The following is a 20,045-nucleotide window of genomic DNA, read 5'->3' as shown; positions in this document are numbered from 1 at the left end:
GCTTAGTAGAAAACTGGACATTGACCAAGTTTGGCATTACCAGCTCTTGATGCACCCTTGTGCATCAGTGTAGGACAAAAAGTAAAAAAAACAGGGCCAGGAAAAACAACATGGGGTCAAATTGCACCTCTCCTGAGTTGCAGCTTTAAAGACAATTACATTTTTGATGAGTTCACAGTTAAATAGAGCTGCACAGGGACATTCGGTATTCTTGGAAGTATGGGGCAGAGAGACACAGTTATATTCAGACTTAAAACAACAAAGCCCCATCTGTGAGAAAACCTGATCTTTAATTACAAACTCTCATCTGAGTTTTCCTGACAAAACAGTCCTGTCTAACATAATCTTCAGGCTGTTTTTGTGTTTGTTGTTACTGAGATACTAACATTATCATGGAATACAGCAACTTAGTTTACAACTTTTTGCAGCCAAGGAATGGGCATTTGCATTCAGGAGGTACACATATGTGAGGCAATGCCAAAACAGAGAATGAAAGAATATAGAATAAAAATTACAATTGGATAAACCAAGTACAGCTACCTCCATATTTAGCTCTTGAGCGTACCGCAACTTCTCCGTGCGCCCAGAACGTGCTTTTAGCATACCGTTATAGTTATTGTCTGAGAAGCATTAAAAACTGTCTGCGGAGGAGTCATCCTGCAACCAGCCACCGCCGGCTGCTCATTGGCTGCAGCATCTTTTTTCTAAAAAAATACCGTAGGTGGCTAGGCACGAATTTAGATATTAATTTATCTAATTGATCTATATGCACAAAGAAAATACGACCTTTTTGTCCCCTTTTTGTTTTAAAGCTTGAAGAAGAGAGCGCAAGTTGCTGCAGCTGCGAGGAGGACAGTGATGCACGCGTACAGGAGTGATTGACAGTTCGCGGCACTGTGTACAAAAAATAAGTTATAGCTCATTAGCGTAGTGTTACAGAAATGTCTGATTTACGCACAACAGTCATTGTTTTTTGTTTTGTTTTTTTTACAATGACATTTGAGTTCATGATATATACAAACCTTAACTAAACACATTTTTACTTAAAGCTCATCCGTCTGTCATTACTAAGAGTAACCACACACACACAAAAAAAAATTTCCTCATAGCAAACATTTCCTAATTTTATTGCATTAGTAGGAAAATGCTTACACTCATCTTGGATGAGCAACAATACAAAGAACAACAGACTAGATGTCTTTAAGCACAGAGGAGTAAAAAGAAAAAAAAATGTCTCTTTAAAAAGACAACTAAATATTAAGTCTAACAAATTTTGTTTTTGCTCTCTGTATCAAAGCAATTATAAAAATAAAACTTCAACCATACAGCTTTAGAATATGAAGAAGAGTTTCAAACTTCTTTAAATTCATGACTAATAAAAAGCAAGCAAGTCAGAGCAAGCAGGTAAATGTGCTGTATTGCATTCAATACAACAGAATCATTCTGTGAAAAGTGAGAGCACAGCATCTACAGGTCTGTGCATAGTCATGCTGAAAATGTTCACGGTTTACATGCTAAAGGAAAAAAAAGTAGTTAAAATTTAAATGACAACCAATACTGCTTTGACTGAGGATAAATTTAACAACATATGTACAAACACAGACATACAAATAACATAATATGCAGGAAGACTGAATAAAAAGAGAAGCCCCTTCATAACTTTGTTGTACTTCATAGTTTAAAAAATAGCTGACCACAACAAAAATGTCTGCAAGAAATACCCAAATCAATTATTTACTGATATTATTTTTTGTAATCTTGAGACAACACACATTTTGAACAACATTTTTTTTTCAAGCATGACAGGGACCACATGTATATAAAATAATCTGTTAAATACAGCAGGAGTAGCACATTTAGGAGACCATGTTATATGCCATATGTACACAGTTCTGGAAGTGTCCTGCTACATGTACTGTAGTTGCAACTGTTACTAGGAAATACATGCACAGTCAAAACAGCAGGTGAGATGAAAGGGTCAAAGCCTAAGTAGGAAGAAGACCTCAGGTTCTGATGAGTTGGAGAAGTCAGGAGGTTGTACAGGATCATCATTACAGTAGCAATCTCCGTATCCATAGTGTAGTGAGGTGCAGGCTCCTTCGGGCAAGCCCCGGGCCTCAGGACTCCGCTCTTCCAGGTAACCAGCGATATAGGAGCCTGTAGAATGCCTGTTCAGTGGAGCATTTTGGGAGGAGACTGGCTTATTACGGAGTACTACATCCATGGTTCCCTCAACAGGCCGGTGTTTGAAGGCCTCCTGCTGTCTCTCACGTGCACGATTAGCTATATGACGTACGCGACTTTGACTGCGGGACGACAGTCGCCTTGACAGAAATGGTGGAGGGTCTTCAGGATCATCAGCAGGGCTCTGAGAAACCAAAGGGATCACTGACAGGGGTTTTGGGATGGGTTGAGAGCAAGTGGGGAGGGAGTGCACATAGTCTTCATTTTCCAATGTTACAAGCTTGCGAAGCTGCTCAGTTAAGGGATCGGTGGACTTCAGACGACCAGACAACCCACATATCCGTCTTTGGTCTTTCATTGCAGGAGTGACAAAACTTCGGCTGATTGACTTGTACTTGCTCTGGAAGCTACATGAAATGTCATCAGAGGTCAGGTCTCCCAGGCTCTTGGACTTGGAGGAAGATGGAGAAAGTCTGTTGTACATCTGAGGAGGAGGTACAGGAGAGGCCTGATTGTGTGAACATGGCAGGGAATAAGAGTCTTGCGATTCAACTGAAATCATGTTGTAGTCTGATACAGGTGTGTACAAGTCCCTTTTTAACAAATTACGATAGCCTTGAGGTTTGGCAAGACATTCTGAGGACAAAGAGCTTTTGTGTTTATGTTCTGCCCTGCTGACCAAGCTGTTTTGGTGTCTTGTCTCCTGGTGCCTTCCCTCTGTGGCATTTATTCTGTTGTCACCAAGTGTAAAACTCCCAGAGTCATTACCGTTAAACTTCCTTCGCTGTGATTTGTTAGTATGGTAGTTGTTAGAGTTCAGACTTTGGTGTGGAGATTGGTAGTGTCTGTGAAAGGGTGATGTGTCTGTGGAGTATGAGTGAACAGGAGAGGGACTGTATGAGGGTTTGTGGAGATGGGTTGGTTCAAGTCTTTGTACATGATAGGGAGAGGTATGGTTTAAGCTGTGAGCACTTTTTAAGCTGTGATAAGGACTCAAAGGGGTCAGTGTGTTGTCTAAGGGATCCCCGTCTACATTGATCTCCACCTCCATCAGACTGCTGCTTGCAGAGTTTTGGCATAGCAAGAAGCAGTCTGAGGCTGTGCTGTTGATAGAGGTTTCTCTGTATCCTCCGAATTCAAAGTTTCTAAAGGAACCAGTGGAATGGAATTCACTGCCATAGTTTTGCTTTAGATTTCCATGTGCAGACCATTCTACAGTCATCTTGTTGGGTGATGATCCTTTGCTGACCACAGCAGAACAAACCAAGTCATTGTGAAAGTTGGTTTGACAAAGGCTGTTTGTAGGAACAGGAGAAAGCACCTCCTCATCCAAGATGGTAAAGAATGCTGGTTCAGTCGTTTTAGGACTAGATGGTCTCTCAGTTAGCTCGGAGGTTGCGCACACAGATTTTTTGATAACTTTTAGTGGTGTACTGGAAAGCTCAGTGTTGAGATGAGTAAGGTCAGACGGAGGAAGATAATTTTTCATGGGTTGTGTGTTGGATGGAATTAGGGAGCTCTGCTCAGGAGTGAGCTCAAATTGGCCAATCAGAGCAGATATGGACCCACAGGTGTCATACTCGTTCTCTAGTGAGACAGCGTCAATAAGGCGAGAGAGAGCACTGTCCTGGAGGGACACTTGACTCTTCTGGTCTGGCAGAGTCATTCTAGGAGAAAATTTGGTGATGGTTCCTGAAGATGAGGAAGAAGAGGAAGTCGAGGAATACGTGGCTGCCTTGGCTATTGAAATGTTCTTTTTAGGGGCTTCCAACTTGCTTAAATCTCTATGACTTACTTCAATAAGTGAGCGACTGCCACCATTACACTGATTTGTAGGACCTGATGAGTGGTCCGCTGGCTCTTTGGAAGAACATAATTTATCAGCTTCGGTCTGGGTGAGTCCACCTCTTGAGTGTTCCTGGTGAGGATTACCCAGACTTTCCTTACTGCCCTCAATTACCAGGTAAGGAATTTCTTTTGTATCTTTGGGCTCTATGGTAAAGTCTTGAATGTTGTCAGCTGAAAGGGCATGGAAATCAGGTTCTTTGAAGGCAGAAGTTTCAAAGAGAAGATCCACTGAGATAGATCTGGGTTTCTCACTGAGGAAGGAATCTGTGGAAGATATTTTACAGGAGATGATTGTCAGTAAAAAAGAAAAACACCTCCACTGACCTTCAAACACCAAAATCCAATACACGCCACTCTAAACACAGGACAAATGGAATGTACCACCAAGTACGACTGTGAGAAGGAAGTTTGATAATGGCACTGTGTAGATGCATGGCAAACATCAAGGTATTTGTTGCTATTTTTTACATTTTCACTTTTTTTATGAAACAAAACTAAAATAGATCAAAAACATTGGTGCAATGGCTTAAAACTTAAATGTTTTAGATGAGTCAACCCGAGAATGGCTTGTGGATTACCTGCAGGGATTTTCCTAGTCAGTTTTCTACTATAGAGAAGCATATAGTAAAGACAGAACAAGACAAAGGCAAGTTAAGGTATTAAAGAAAGAAAAGCCTGCATGTCTGAATACTTCAAAGGGTCCAGTAGACGAACAACATATAATACTTAAAGGTATAGTTCACCCATTATTATTTTATCTTTTTTTAAATCTCTGCGCAGGAATGAAAGTCATAAAGGGTTGGAACAAGGTGGAGTAAATGATGACAGAATAAACATTTTTGTTGAACTATCTCTTTAAAAGCACTTAAAAAAGAAAATAGAGAGAATGTGAAAAGTGTTAAATGAAATTATTAGTAGAAAGAAATTATAGAAAAATAATGAAAATGTGCATATATAGTAAATTCTTCTCTGAGATAAAGGCAGAAGCTAAGGGGAAAAAATATTTCTTATCATAAAACTTGTGTTAATCTTATTTGGATTTGACTGAAACTGAAGAAAAAGCAAATGTCAACATCCACTCTAATTATGCCTCATAGCTAGAGTAACAATATAAACGATTGCATAGTGTAACAGTTCTCATTCTGATTCATTATGACACAGCCCCTAAGGTTATGTCAAGATAATTATTTAAAGAACTGACCAATGACTCTGTCAGCTCCAGGATCAGGGCCATCCCGATCTGGGTTGGACAGGCTGAGGTGGCTATGTAGGAGCTTATCCAGGGGCATGGATGCTGGGCGGTGTTGGAGGCCTTTTCTGTTTTCTGCTCTCCTCTCTACACAAGTGGTTTGAGGGTCCCCAGTGCTGTTTTCTCTGTCACTTGTAGCTTCAGTCAGTGGCATCTTTATCTTTTTGCGGCCCTTAGCAGGGGCACTGGCAGTCCTCCGAAGGAGGTGGTCGGTTATGGATCGCTTACGAGGTGGAACTCCAATATGTGTGTCCACTGAGGATTTGGAACTTTTATTAAATAAGCCTTTAAAACCTCGCAGCTGACGACCCTGAGAAACAGACAGGGATAGAGAGAGAATTCAACACGTGATATTTATTTAAGCCATTTAACCTTCTGGGACCCAGAAAAAAAAAAAATGTTATCAGAACGATAAATGCTGCATATTTTTTACTTCCTAATGTGACACACGAAAATGTATTTTGTCTTGTATTGTCTACGTACAGATAACAAGACATACGTCACACATAATTATAAAAATTTACTAGTAGAGCAAATCAATATTTTTCTTAAAATAATACTAACTAAATAAATATTAGCATTTTCTATTTCTGTAAAATCAAGATGAGAATGAGGAATGCATATGATATTCTAAAAATCCCAGGATGTCTTCCTTGGATATGTATTTACATACGTGATATCAAAGAAATTAACCAAAAAACAAAATGTTTTGCTGGGTCCCAGGTTGAATCAAACTGTCACAGACCAAAACACATACATGCAATTTCACATGTTCATTTAAAACAGTCAATGTCAACATAATCTCACAATGAAAATATTTTTATTGACCACAAACAATTCTACAAACAATTGCATTACTGACTAAAGCCAACAGATGGAAGCATGTTCATTTGTAACCATTAATGATTCATTTGACCATCTTTCTAGCCTTCAAAATACAACATTTATCACAAGACAAATCCAACTTTAAAACCAAAGACAGAACTGACCAAAACAAAATGACTTACAAAACAAAATTAGATGGACAAAATAAAAGGCGTATCCATACAACCGCACATTTACAACAGCTTAGTGTTCACTGAGCAAGAATAGGATGGCACAATGACGCTCATGCAGTATCATGCAGCACACTACATAGCCAAGGTACCTTATTAGCTCCTAGCAAGTGCATTATGGTATAACTTGGGTTGAGGACTAAAGGACTCCACTGGAAAGTAAAAAGGTTGGAGGAACTTCAATAAAATGTTAACGGGGGGAAATGTCATTAAGTATTTTGCTGTTTGAGATCTCTTTTTCAGTTTTTAGATAGAAATGAGACACAAATGTCACAATCAAGTGTTTGGTCACACTGTAGTAGAAACGGACAAAAAGGACAGCTTGCATAAAAGATTGTTATGATTACCATCTGAGCTTTTAAAAACATTTTTATTCGATCAAAACACCACTGTTCATGGAAAATGTCTCTTTAGTAATGAATACCCTAGTGAAAAATAAATACACTTATATGTATTTGAAATACATTCATTTAATGCTAAAAATACTAAAAATACATTTTAATATTTATGTTCTTAATAAAATGTACTACAATTGTACATTTAGAAAATACTAAAATGGTATATTTAAAGTCTGCTACAGTAAATCGAAACTCATTTTGTACTTAATGCACTTAAATTGTGTGGAAATAGTGCTGAAGTCCAATTAAAGATATACTTAGAATAAGTGCTGTTACACAATCCAAAAATATGTGTGTGTACTGTGTAAATTTATTATGTATATATAAATACACATCCACTCTTGTATTTGGTGTCCATTTCCATTCCCAACTCCATTTCCCCAAATCCCATGCCATGTCCCCCATTACCATTTGCCTGTATATAGTGCTGGGCAGTTTGACCAAAAATGTATATCACGTTTTTTTTTTTTTTCTAAATTATACCTTTTTTTGGTTTATGAAGGTTTTTTTTTTTTTTTTTTTTTTTTTTTTTTTTATGCATAATCAGGTGTACAATGCATTTTCTGCTGGTTGATATTCCAAGACGTGCTTGCGGCTAAGGTGCTGGAGCAAATTGCTCATGTTGCCGCCTTTTGCAATAATTTTAGCCCGACAGCACTTGCATAAAAAGGATGTTTTGTCGACGTCGGATTTTTGGAAACCAAAAAACCTCCAAACAAAAGACCAGGCTCCTCTTTTTGGCCGTAACGCCTGTTTTACATATACTCCGACTGCAGTGCATATGCAGTCCGCAGCACGTACTCATTGTGCTTTCACACAGGACGTGCACGTTTGCATTCCGGTACTGATCCGCGTTGGTTTAGTCCACAAACACAACATTTATACATTGTTTTGATTTCATATCATGTTTTTTCAGCATTGTAAGTATTTGATCACAGAACAGTAACAATCTTTCATATAGACATTAGTTTAAACTCAATAAATATAAACAACGTATTATTCATGCATTTTACTTCTATGTTTGTATAATAAGCTGCTCAAGCAAACGGCAAAACATAGAAACACAATAATTAGCCTACTTTTCTTGTTAAAATATTTAAAATTAAAACACCACAGACAGAAACAGTCTCACTTTGCATTTAAATCTTTACCACAAAGCAATCCCACAGGTCTTAATGAACCTTGTTTTTCTGCTTCCATAAAAGTGAACATATATAAAGTTTTCCTTGTTTATCTAAAAGTGCTCTTTTTCTTGTTTTAAACCTAGCCAAAAATTCATGTGACTGCGTTTCCATGTCAATCCATGTACATTTTTCCCGCGAACAATGCGCTTTCACTTTAATTCAGCGCCTGCAGCACAGCAAAAATAGCCTCAGTACACGACGCACCCCAACCTCATGCAGTATGAATCTGTTAATACGCACTGCAGATGGACAATATAACACCAGAGCACTGCTGTGTTTACCCTCATCACCACCACGCCTCGCGCAGTCGCTGCTTAGAAGTGCAACATTGTAAAGGGTCCACCTGATACAGTTTCGCGTGGCCACGGAGCAACCTAACGTTCGTTTTGAACGATTAGTAATTAAATACACCGCTATGGCGGTATATTCAAAATTAACATATAACGAAAATATACACCGGTTTTCGGTATGAACCGGTTTACCGTCCAGCACTACCTATATATACTGTGTTTGGACTCGCAATGATTGCGAAGTCTTGTTTTGCCCCCTCTAGCATTTTCGAGCAGTTTTCCGCTTCTGTTTCATCATTCACCTTGCGTACACGCAGCGTCCGCGAGGTCTCAAAAATATGCATGCACGTGGATGACGAAAATGACATAATGCATATGGTGCGCGGATGGCCGAAGTATATTTGACCTTTATCAGTGGGACACGAGATGCCATGACAATGTAAGTGTCATTGCATTGTAAGGTTTATGTTAGACTATCCAGTTAAAGCCACTAGAAACAAAAGCCGCGTTTCCACCGCAGGAACTTTACCCAGGAACTAGGGACTTTGGCCTGGTACTTGGTGTGTTTCCACCGCAGGAACCAGGAACTAAATAAAGTTCCGGGTAAAAAAATGCCCCTCAGAAAGTCCCTGCTGGCGAGGTGGTACTTTTTCAAAGTTCCGGAACTTTCGGGGGCGGGACTTTGGCGCTAAACATTCTGATTGGTTGAGTTCACGCAGCATTGGTTGAGTTCAACCACCATTTATTTGGATCAACATTTTCAAAATATTACTGTTATTGTGTCATGAAATTTAATTTTAAAAGTATTTCAGGCGAGAATGTAGTTGTTTAAAACTCAAATCTGTTGTTTATTTATAAAGACAGCGCCTATTTAAAAATGTGTTTCGCCGATCTCTGAGACGGTGAGCTCCACTCGATCAGCGGGAGCTCAGTCCTCATGTATCCGCCGAGAAGCAGCCTCACCTGGGATAGACCTTCTGATATGTGCCGCTGGCTCTGATGTCTCTTTAGTGGTTGAACATAAAATATAATTCAGCTGCGGGGTAAATCAAACAGGTTTTCTTTGGTCTGTATTCAATTTATCTATATGTTAAAATGAAAATAAAAAAGGCAAGTCTATATTTCGTTTCATTGTAATGGCTGTATATAACGTTACACATATCCCTGAAGTAAGTACATTTCTGCAGCTGTTATTATGTTTAAATGAAAACGAAAGGAGGCAGTGGTATTTTATATCCTATTTCGTGTTATTGTAAATATACTGAGGGGAAAATTGCTGTAGCCAAAGCCATCTGAGTTCACGCAGCATTGGTTGAGTTCAAACACCATTTATTCAGATCATTTTCAAATATTACTGTTATTGTGTCATGAAATGTAATTTTAAAAGTATTTCAGGTGAGAATGTAGTTGTTTAAAACTCAAATCTGTTGTTTATTTATAAAGACAGCGCCTATTTAAAAATGTGTTTCGCCGATCTCTGAGACGGTGAGTTCCACTCGATCAGCGGGAGCTCAGTCCTCATGTATCCACAGAGAGCAGCCTCTCCTGGGATAGACCTTCTGATATGTGCCGCTGGCTCTGATGTGTCTTTAGTGGTTAAACATAACATATAATTCAGCTGCGGGGTAAATCTAACAGGTTTTCTTTGGTCTGTATTCAATTTATCCATATGTTAAAATGAAAATAAAAAAGGCAAATTTATATAATATTTCGTTTCATTGTAATGGCTGCATATCCCTGAACTAAGTACATTTCTGCAGCTGTTATTATGCTTAAATGAAAACCAAAGGAGGCAGTGGTATTTGATATCCTATTTCGTTTTATTGTAAATACACAGTAAGGAAAATTGCAGTAGTCAAGACGAGCTGACTGAAGTTATCAAGTACGCTGCTGTTTATAGATTTACCGGACTTGCGTCGTTGCAGACATCACACTCCCCAGTCGAATGCACAAAGTCTGAACTAACTACCGATGATGCACGTCCAAAATCAGCTTACTTTTTTTTTTTTTTTTTTTTTTTTTTTTTAAATCAGTGTACTTTGTATTGAGAAACACGCGCGGACCTACGTCACCAGTCATTTGCCTAATCTTCCCGGTACTTTACACCGCGGTGGAAACACATAAAGCAACAGGTCTGGGGGAAAAAAAGTTCCTGGGAAAAAAAGTTCCTGGTAAAAATGTTCCGGTTAATTTCGGTGGAAACGCGGCAAAAGAGAACATAATGTGGAGAAAATCTTGTTTACATCAAAACTGAAACCAAGCCGTTCACACAGAATGCATATTTTACACAGGGATACTGTTGGACTCACGTCTCGCACAAGAGAGCCGCATTTTTAGAAAGCCTAAAAATGAAAATTCAATTAAAAAAATTAAAAATTCAACTTTTTAAAAACATATCTCAAGACTTAATGGTGGGTTTTTGTTCCCCATACCACTGCTTCTCGTATTTTTTTTATTAAAAAAAATGTATTCTGTGTGACTGGCTTTCCGCCCTTTGTATTTAACTATGCATCTATACATGACGCTGTTTTGTTTATAGTTGTTTAAGCAATTAATTATAATTGGTTTATAAACATTATTTTAAATATAATGTTTTTTTTTGTTTGTTTGTTTTTTTTCAGTCATATTTTCTTATGCTTTGAATAAACGTGCATTATTAATATTTTGCTCAGGAGAGAAGCAAAAAGCTTTTCTTCACCCTAACTGAAATTATGCATTTTAAATTTTTGAATATAATTTTTAATTTTTAATATAATTAATTAAAGGGTTAGTTCACCCAAAAATGAAAATCATGTCCTTAATGACTTAATGGAGGTCTTACGGGCTTGGAATGACATGAGGGTGAGTCATTAATGACATAATTTTAATTTTTGGGTGAACTAACCCTTTAAGTGCAAAATTTGAATTCTGTTTTTCAGCTATTTTGACAGCCCTAGTGAGTAGAATTTAAATTGGTAACATGCCCAGTGGAAATGGCTGTGGATCTTTATTGGACTGATTGGGTACAGCTGTCTGTGTAGTTCATAAGCTCACCTTCCCATAGATGTCATGCACTGTGATATGGACAAAAATCGATGCCTCTGTCATTCCTTCCAAATAAACGTGTCTATATCCTGCAGGAGTGGGAAAGAGGAGGAATGATTGAAAATGGGATGGAAGAAAGGCATTTGCATTTGTGAGAACATTCAAAGAGTGAATGCAACTAAAAATAAATAAATAAAAATAGGAAGAAAGACATGGTGTCATAGCTTTAGCACAGAAACATGTCTTTCATTGGTGAGACCGTGTGACTGTCTGTATGAGGGCAGAGAGAGTTCAGCAGCAGACTTGTCCAAAGGCAGCATCTCAGGCCTCCATTACTCTAATGACATGCTTCACATGACACCACTCCAAGACAAAGGAACCTGCTGCTATCTCATTCTACATTCTATTTAACGACCCTGAGTTCTTTAGCTCTTCATCTCAATTTTTCTCAGTCTCCTCATGGTCTTTCTTGTCTTTTTAATCTTATTATATCAGTCATTTAATCACCTGATAATGTGACAAGTCCAAAAGTACGGTTAGTTGAAGAGACAACCAAACATAGAATTTCTTATACCTGGCATGAGACTGCTGAAAGCTACGGTCCTCTGGCCAACAAAGTCTCGTCCAATGGGATCATGATCCCAAACCAGGAAGCGTACTAGAGCCACCTCGGGCATGTGAAGTGTGAAAGACAGAGTCTCTTCCCACACAGGGTTAAATCCTGCATTAACAATCACACAAAAAGTTAGCAGGGTTTAAAACTTTTGCCCCAAAACTTTATTTCTGTTCAAATAAACTCAACAAATCCATGGACACATGAGAACAAAGCTGTACCATTATCATCCACAACTCTGGTTTGTTCTTTACAGCAGTCCACCGGAAGTCCGATAATCTCTACCTCAACGAAGGGATCAATGATCTATGGATGAAGTCCATTAAACATTGAATGTATTAACTGCATTTCAACTCTGAACCCTATTGGAAATGTGCTCTTAGCAGAATGCACCTGCTTACCTCACCACGGTCTCCCAGCATTGAATCGGGAGGTTTGGGCAGCTGCTGTCCACTAATGATTTTTATCACCAACTGTTTCTTCGGATTAGCAGGGAGCGGATCATCATTCAGTGGGTTGAAGGAGCCTGGAATAGATTTTCAGAGTCCAACAAAATACCTAGAGTAACTGAATAACTTGACACTTAAGAGTTAGTAATTATTACAGTTAAGTCTTTAGTGACAGAGTGGTCTTATATTGTGATGTACCAGTACTTTGAATGCACAAGTGTACCTTTACACATTGGGCCAGGTTTGAGCACATAGCCACTGCCTCCATTCACCATAAACTTGGCTCTGTTCAGCTGCATCATACGGCCATCAGTCTGGTAGTTTAAAGCCACTGTGGGTTAAAAATATATAAAATAATTAATTAAAAAAACTGTGGGGGGGGGGGGTGCCTAAAGCCTGGCTCACACTACAGGATTTCTAGTGCGATTTAGCCCTGATTTCCACCTCCCAAGAATCGGAGCAAACATCTTGTCAAGGACCTCGGTCTGTCCCAATGTTTTGCGCGGATTATTTGGTAGTGTGAGGCATTCAGCAATCGAATATTGCACCTCCCGATCTGCTCGCACACAAATCGGGATGATGATGGCTATATGATTACGTCAGTACTTTTATAGCCTATGCACAGAACCACAAAACAGCTGATGTATGGCTTCTTTGAAAAGTGGAGCTAGAGGAAACTGTTTCTTGACATTTTGTAGTAACATGACTGTCTGTATAATGTGTCAAACGCATCACAACTGTAATGAGAAGAAGCGCTGGAGTGAAATCGCCTCAGTTTTGAATGAGTGAGTGCAGAAAGCTACTAGCATGAAAAAAATTAAATAAAATCAGTGACGATCTGCTACGTGAGATCATAGCACACTCTCTCCAACCTCAATACCATGACCCCGAACCCCCAACTGATCCCCGGGCGCCACAGAATTGGCTGCCCACTGCTCCGGGTGTGTGTTTATTGTGTGTGTGTGTGCATGTTTGTTCACTACTCCCTGCTGTGTGTGTGCACTTAGATGGGATAATGCAGTGCACAAATTCCAAGTATGGCACAAACCATACTTGGCCACACCTCACATCCTTTCCTTTTAGTCCATCCTTTTTTCAATCTGTCTAAAGAATTGTAAAGCTAAATAAACTGGATGGCTAACAAATTATGAGGTTTTATCATGACCTGGTAAACATCTTTTTCAATAAACAATCAGGGGGCAGAACTCAGCTGCGGTTCCACAAGTTCCAATTTACTCTTGTTTATTGAACCCCTATGATGGCACACACACAGACACAAGCACACGTACACACACACACACACACATCTTCATTTGCTATGCTTCTGCATCCCCTTTTTCATCTTTTTTTCTGTCTTGGTCCTGATTTAATTTCTGATTTCTGTCTTCACCCTTTCTTCTTGTCTATATGATTCGTCACTGCTTCTTTTCTGTTAGCTGCCTCATCATTAACACTCAATAATAGTGTCATGTAAATTGCAAACTGAGTAATAACGGCTATGCTACAACAGATCAGAACAAACTGGGAACAAACTGAGACGAACTAAATCCAGAAGAACTGTGTCTCCAAGACACTTCAAGAAACCTACCAGCAAAGCTACCTGAAAAACTATGCACAAGTGCACCTAGGGCAAAAGCTTCTTTAAATGCAAAGTATGATCACACCAAATGCTGATTGAATTATTTAATAGCAGTTAATTGATAAAGCAAATCTATTTGTGACATTATTTTAACAGCATTCACATTTTACATTGTTTTTACACAAGTGCTTTGGAAGTAGGTTTCTTGAAGTGACTTGGATATGTTGCCACAGTTCTTCTGGATTTAGTGTGTCTCATTTTCTTCTGCTTCTTCATGTTATTCCAGACAGACTGGATGATGGTGAGATCAGATCTCTGTGTGAATCACTGGCTGTTGTCAGAATCGCGGGATTATTACAATTAATGACAAAATGAATGTTTATAAATGTAAACTGATTTTTTTCCTACTGACACCACAACAAAAGAAAGCTGGTAAAAATACCAGTGTTCTACTAATTTTAGCCACCACTGTACATTATAGAAGTGCAAAATGAATGCACTTTCTCTAATAGGCTCTGACTTTTGCACCACATTGTATGTGTGTTTGTGTATGTAAAAGCTTTGTCACTCTCTCATGAATAGTGCTTGTGTGTGCATGTGAAAAGTGCATTAGTGCATTGTCTTACATGACTTGCACAATTGGGCCAACCTGCCAGTTTTTCTGCACAACCAAGACCCAGATGGTATGCACAGCAGAGAACATATGGCATTACAGAAGGGACTGCTAAAACACACAGCATGTGCACATACACTAACAAAGTAGGGTCAGAGGGTCAACTGGGTCATAGATGCATTTGGGCATTTTTATTTAATAGATCTTAATTTTTACACACCATACTAGTTAGTGAGCTTACAAAAATCTTTATGGATGGATCCTGAATAAGCATAACAGAACGCTTGTTGCTTAGTAAAGTGTACCCACTGTCATATAAGATACATAATAAAATGAAATGTTTAGCACATTAATTTTAATCTTTGTTTTTTTTTTTTTTTTTGTAAGCATTATGTGATATACTCTACAATAATGACTGTTTGTCAATATACAAGGTGTATAATTGAGGGAGACAGTTCATTCTCTTTGAAAATATGCATGGGCAACCACAGATGAAGATTTTTGTTTGTATTCATGTTTGTATCTATGTGAATTTCATGAGTGTTTGGCCATCTGTGTGTCGTTCCTCACCAAGTTGGCATCCCATATTCCAGTATGTCTGTGGGTTAAAGTTACTGGAGTCGATCCGGTAGGCAGAGGGATAGATCCGAGAGAGCTGTCGTTGGTTGAAATTCAAGAAGCGCTCAGATCGATGGTGCACCAGGTGCTGAGCTCGTGTCTCACTAAACGACAGAACATTATAGGGTGATCCTGAGAAAGAAGGTGCAAGAAAGCTTAGGTTAGATGTGTGCTCTTGAAACAGCATATTTTTTATAGTGAAAGCTATTTTTTAAACATCTCTATTACAAAGCCTTGACAGCAGGGATCAATAATCAGATATGGTAAAATAGGAACATTTCTCACCCTCGTCTAAACACTCCTGAGAGGCCACAGAGTTGGTGAACACCACCAGATCTGATAGATCTCTACTCATCTTTATCGTTTTCCTTCTCCTTCCACCTCTACAAAGAGACACAGCAAAATATAGGAAGTTTGTAAAACGTCTGACTGTTAGATGCAATGACATGCTCCAGATCCAATTGCAATTACAGGAATATATGACATGTTATAATATATTCAAATAAAAAAATGGTATTTTAAGTTGTTAGAATATTAAATGCAGCATTGGTGAGCTTAACAAAACATTAAAAAAAAATCTTACCAACCCTAAACTGCTTTCATACATACTATAAACAAACGAAAATGTACTCATAACTGATTATTCAATGCATCTTCAAACACTTCATGTCTGAAATGCAAATATGAGCTCAAATGCTAACAGCATCTTTCCTGCACGTCTAGACTAGGAAATCATTGTGAAAATAAAGATAAGAAAAGCCCCTTGCAGAGTGACGGTTTCATTACAAATGACTTTCCTCGTGGTGTTAATGTAACCCATTGAGCATACAAATGATGGCAAATTCTCATTAACATAAGACATTAACAATCTCTTCATGACTGCCATATGAGGTGAGTTTATGAAACAGTTGTACAGCATTTGCGATTATTGCAATGCATTTCAATGTAAAGCTTTTCAGCACAAACTCACCTGCAATGCAAAATCGGCTCATTATACAGTAGATCATAGTGACTTATTCACAAAACTCAGGTCTATTTGCCAATTAACGTGGGTGGTAATTCGAATTTTATGATTTTATTATATGTTTTTACACCTTTTCTAGCAACCATGGTATCAATAGTTCATTAAATAATGATGAAATGAAAATTTTATTTAAAAGTCTAAATCGCAAGCGGTGGAGGGATGCCTTTTTTAACATAGTGTTCAGTGCTTGTCCCTCTTTCTAAAGCACAAAATCAGCATATTAGAATGATTTCTGACTGAGTAATCATCAACTTTGCCTATTTATATGTTGTAAATGAGGTATTTAAAAAATACTATTTAAAAAAAACAAAAAAAAAACATTAAAAAGCGGACATAAACAGAGTCACACCTGTTAAACTGTCCACCTGATGGCTCCTGCTGCCCGTCATCGTCTGTCTCAACACTCTGACATTTCAGCCTTGATTTGGAGTGCCTCTGTGGAAACACACACAAACGCACAGCCAGCTAAATAAGTGCATGGAGCAAACGTTTACTCCTTTGCTTTGGACGGGAGGTAATGGAATTCCTCCTACACACAACAGAGAGGAATAGAATAGCTCTGGCCTGTTTTAAAGAGCATACTTAACATAACCACATGAGTCTGTGTGTAAACAAGGATTCATACTTGCCAGACGTGACTATTGTCCCAATCATGTAACTTTTTCAGGGCTACGAGGAGCTGTGTATAACAGCTAAAGTAATTACAGGCTTTTGGCTCATTACTAACAAAAGATGAACCTCTGAAACCTCATAAACACACACTCAAAGACAAATATCGAGAGTGGGAGGAAATATCATGTGCAAATAAAGAGGCGTGCCTGGCTGCTTCCTGTAGGAATGACAGAGAAGACGGATGCGATCTAGAGGAGACAAGAAACCACAGCATAACTTTGACAACCCTGATTGCATTTTAATGAAAAAATCAATAAAGTTTAGACGGCCCAATACAATAGCTGAAGATCAAACTTATGGGGAGGCGACCGCAAGCCTTGTTTACTCGCTTCATTGATTTGCTATTGAGGTGTTAAATTACACACCGACCAGATTCAACATACGAGATGGAGATTAATAATGCTCTCAGTGAGTTTTTATGCAGAGGACGGAATATGAGAATGCCTGAGAATGAGCTGAGAGCTGTCATTAATCGTGCACAAAATCATATGGGATCTTGAGGAATAAATCACCATCAGATATCATGTCAGCAGGTGTTTTTAACCAATGTATGAATTCAGTAAATATACACTTAAAGCAAAGAGATTTAAAAGCACATTTGCCTGCTGGAACTGTTCTGAGAGCAGCAATGAGCACTATAAGCACAAATATCAGCTTCTTCAAATAACCAGGTTTCCTCGTTTACATGCACATCAGTAACCTGGCAACGCAAGTAAGCTGCGTTTACATGACTTCAGGTTAATTCCCTTTAGTGATGTCCAAACATAATCATTTGCATATTTGACTTGCATATTTGGGACTATCATGAAAGAATCTGCTTTTGTGATATATTTCCTTCCTTCCTTCTTTACTGCAAAACATTTGCTCTGTCTAGATGCGCTTAAATCTGCACTAATGATGCATTCCTGTCACATATCATAACATAACATGACCGTGTTTTCGGCTTATTAAGCATAATTGGCTTAAGAACGTGCATGTAAATGCGCCCAATGTCTATCAGATATCTGATTAGAAGTACTGATGCATCTTTATGATCTGTCCCATGCTTTAATCAATCAATAGTGATAGCTCTTTAAATCTCTCTGCCTCTGGGTAGTGAACCAGTAGTGAAAAGTACACATTTGTGTAACATTTGAGAGTGCAGACATACACAAAGATGACGGGAAATAGGATAGTCCTGATTCTGTAACAGAGACAGAGAAAATGGAGAAAGAGAAAAAAGAAAGAGCGAGAGAGAGGAAGAAAGACAGAAAAAGATTGTCTTTATTCTGACCTTGTGCTTGAGGTTGCTAATGAAAGAGCGGCTCTGGGATTTCTTCATTCCGTCTTTGGAATTCTGGATGACAAACACAACACATTATAATAATTTCACAGATAATTAAAAAATGCATAATACACAAAAATGAGATGTTTAATAAAATGTCTAAGCTGCTATTTAGTTTTTATTTAGTAAAACAAAAAAACAAAAACAAAAAAAAAGATGTTGCCGTAACAATCCATTTTGGTGGCCTACATTATTCCCTGGTTCATATCGGTATTTAAAAAAGTAAAATAAAAAATAAATACTAACTGCAAGGTGTTTTGAATAAAAATAAATGTACATTTAAATAAATAATGCATTTAAATAATGCATTTAATAATTTAAATAAATAATGAAAGATGTATTGTTGAATGAAAGTTTTTAAAATTTTGCATCATTCTGTGGATCAAATAAAATTAAGTAAATTAAATTCATAAATTAAAAATTTAAGGGGGAAAAATAGATTTGTTTACTGTTTTAAGTTACTAAATCATGTATTATATTGCTGAAGCACTCGTTCATTTAAAAAATCTATAATTTCAGTAAACACTAAAACAAATATTTCTGATAACATTTGAATATATATGTATACTTTCAATATGACATATGATTTGTTGTATTCAGATGAAAAATGTCTGAGCTACACCTGTTTGAAGTCGACAAAGTCAGCAAATTCAGTTCTAAAAAAATGGAGTTGAAGTTTTCTGAAGGTTTCAAAGCAAAATCACCTAGCAACATTGCATTGTTTCCTCAACTTCCTTTCTTAATATGAATTACTATATTAACAATTATTTTTTATTTATTTTATCTTTGCTATTAAAATAAGAAAAACTACAAAAGTAGAACAAATATAAGAAACAAATAGGTACTATTTTAATTTTACATCTAAACACAAGCATTCAAGAAAAACATATACGAATAACTAATGACTCTTAACTAACAAATAAGAAAAACTAAAATGCCCTTGCCACTGACTATGTTCCAAGCCTATCTTCCAAGGAACAGGATAATATTCAGTAGTCACTGTCTATTTTCACTGCATTCAAAACAGCAGCTTGTTCATTCTACAAAATATTTGTTCCGCTGTAAAAATAGAATGACATAAGGGTTTGTAAATGATGTCTTCATTCCCAGCTATGATTGAACTGTTTCTTTAAAATGTATCTAATTCTAACGCAAAGACTTGAGTGTCAAAATCTGTTCAAATGAGTATTTGTGGACACACGTGGTCAGAGAGATGCTTTTACATTCAGTGATGCATAAAATGATCACAACACTGACTTAACATCATCTCCAGACATACAGTACTTAATTTCAGCGCTCGCTCAAATGGATCTTTTTTTTCTTCATAAATATTATGCAGGAACACTGGAGGGGAGAGAAAATCCCTCTGTGCATTACAAACGGCACATCAAAATGAATGTTTAGAGAGTGCAAAGTCTAATAATAGGGCAAGGAAAGAGGCAGAATGAATGCTAATTAAGGGATGCTCCATGTCTTTTTCTGGATTGCAAGACTAATGTGCGCACACTGATTAGGTATTCTAATTCTTTTTTTTTTTTCTTTCTTTCCTTCTGTAGAGCTGCTTATTTCAGTAGGGGCTGCAATGGGTTTGTGTTTTGTTGTTTTAAGTGCTGCTTCATGCAACATTACATCTTTGCACAGAATCTGGAGATCACACAGACTTCAGAATGTAGTATCACAGTTCGAGCTACTTTACCTTGCGCAGGTTTCTTTGGATTCCCTCATGGGTGGCACGGAGCAGCGCTCGGATAGAGAAACTGTCTGTGTCCTCTTTGTCCCCGATTTGAGACTCTTTCATCAGCGAGTCTAGTTTCTTCCTGATGTGGGACTCCACCTGCTGACTGGACCCATTGGACTGAAATTCAGCAAGTAGAGTGTCACAATCTGCAGTTTATAATTCATCTTTTTTAGAGAATCAATA

General features: G+C 37.8%; 1 protein-coding gene across 2 annotated transcripts in view; it reads right to left on the bottom strand.

Moving 5' to 3' along the window:
• Window positions 1-1,088: 1,088 nt before the first annotated feature.
• The window catches only part of plch1 (phospholipase C, eta 1), a 65,554-nt gene continuing 46,597 nt past the window's right edge, over window positions 1,089-20,045 (bottom strand). The window contains exons 12-24 of one of the 2 annotated variants that reach the window (XM_026287751.1): window positions 19,821-19,979; window positions 18,074-18,136; window positions 16,478-16,563; window positions 15,390-15,487; window positions 15,057-15,236; window positions 12,518-12,625; window positions 12,247-12,371; window positions 12,067-12,151; window positions 11,807-11,953; window positions 11,242-11,321; window positions 6,429-6,488; window positions 5,234-5,591; window positions 1,089-4,296 (exon numbers count right to left, since the gene is read on the bottom strand). In XM_026287751.1, coding sequence (XP_026143536.1) covers window positions 1,979-4,296; window positions 5,234-5,591; window positions 6,429-6,488; window positions 11,242-11,321; window positions 11,807-11,953; window positions 12,067-12,151; window positions 12,247-12,371; window positions 12,518-12,625; window positions 15,057-15,236; window positions 15,390-15,487; window positions 16,478-16,563; window positions 18,074-18,136; window positions 19,821-19,979 — 3,867 coding nt within the window. In that variant the 3' untranslated portion in view covers window positions 1,089-1,978. The remainder of the gene's footprint in view (window positions 4,297-5,233; window positions 5,592-6,428; window positions 6,489-11,241; window positions 11,322-11,806; window positions 11,954-12,066; window positions 12,152-12,246; window positions 12,372-12,517; window positions 12,626-15,056; window positions 15,237-15,389; window positions 15,488-16,477; window positions 16,564-18,073; window positions 18,137-19,820; window positions 19,980-20,045) is intronic. The other variant, XM_026287752.1, reaches the window with a different exon arrangement.

This window comes from Carassius auratus, chromosome 18 (assembly GCF_003368295.1).
Source record: "Carassius auratus strain Wakin chromosome 18, ASM336829v1, whole genome shotgun sequence".
In the NCBI taxonomy this organism is placed as follows: domain Eukaryota; kingdom Metazoa; phylum Chordata; class Actinopteri; order Cypriniformes; family Cyprinidae; genus Carassius; species Carassius auratus.
The sequence above is the reverse complement of the archived record's forward strand: the minus strand, read 5'-3'. Positions and strand labels throughout refer to the sequence as shown.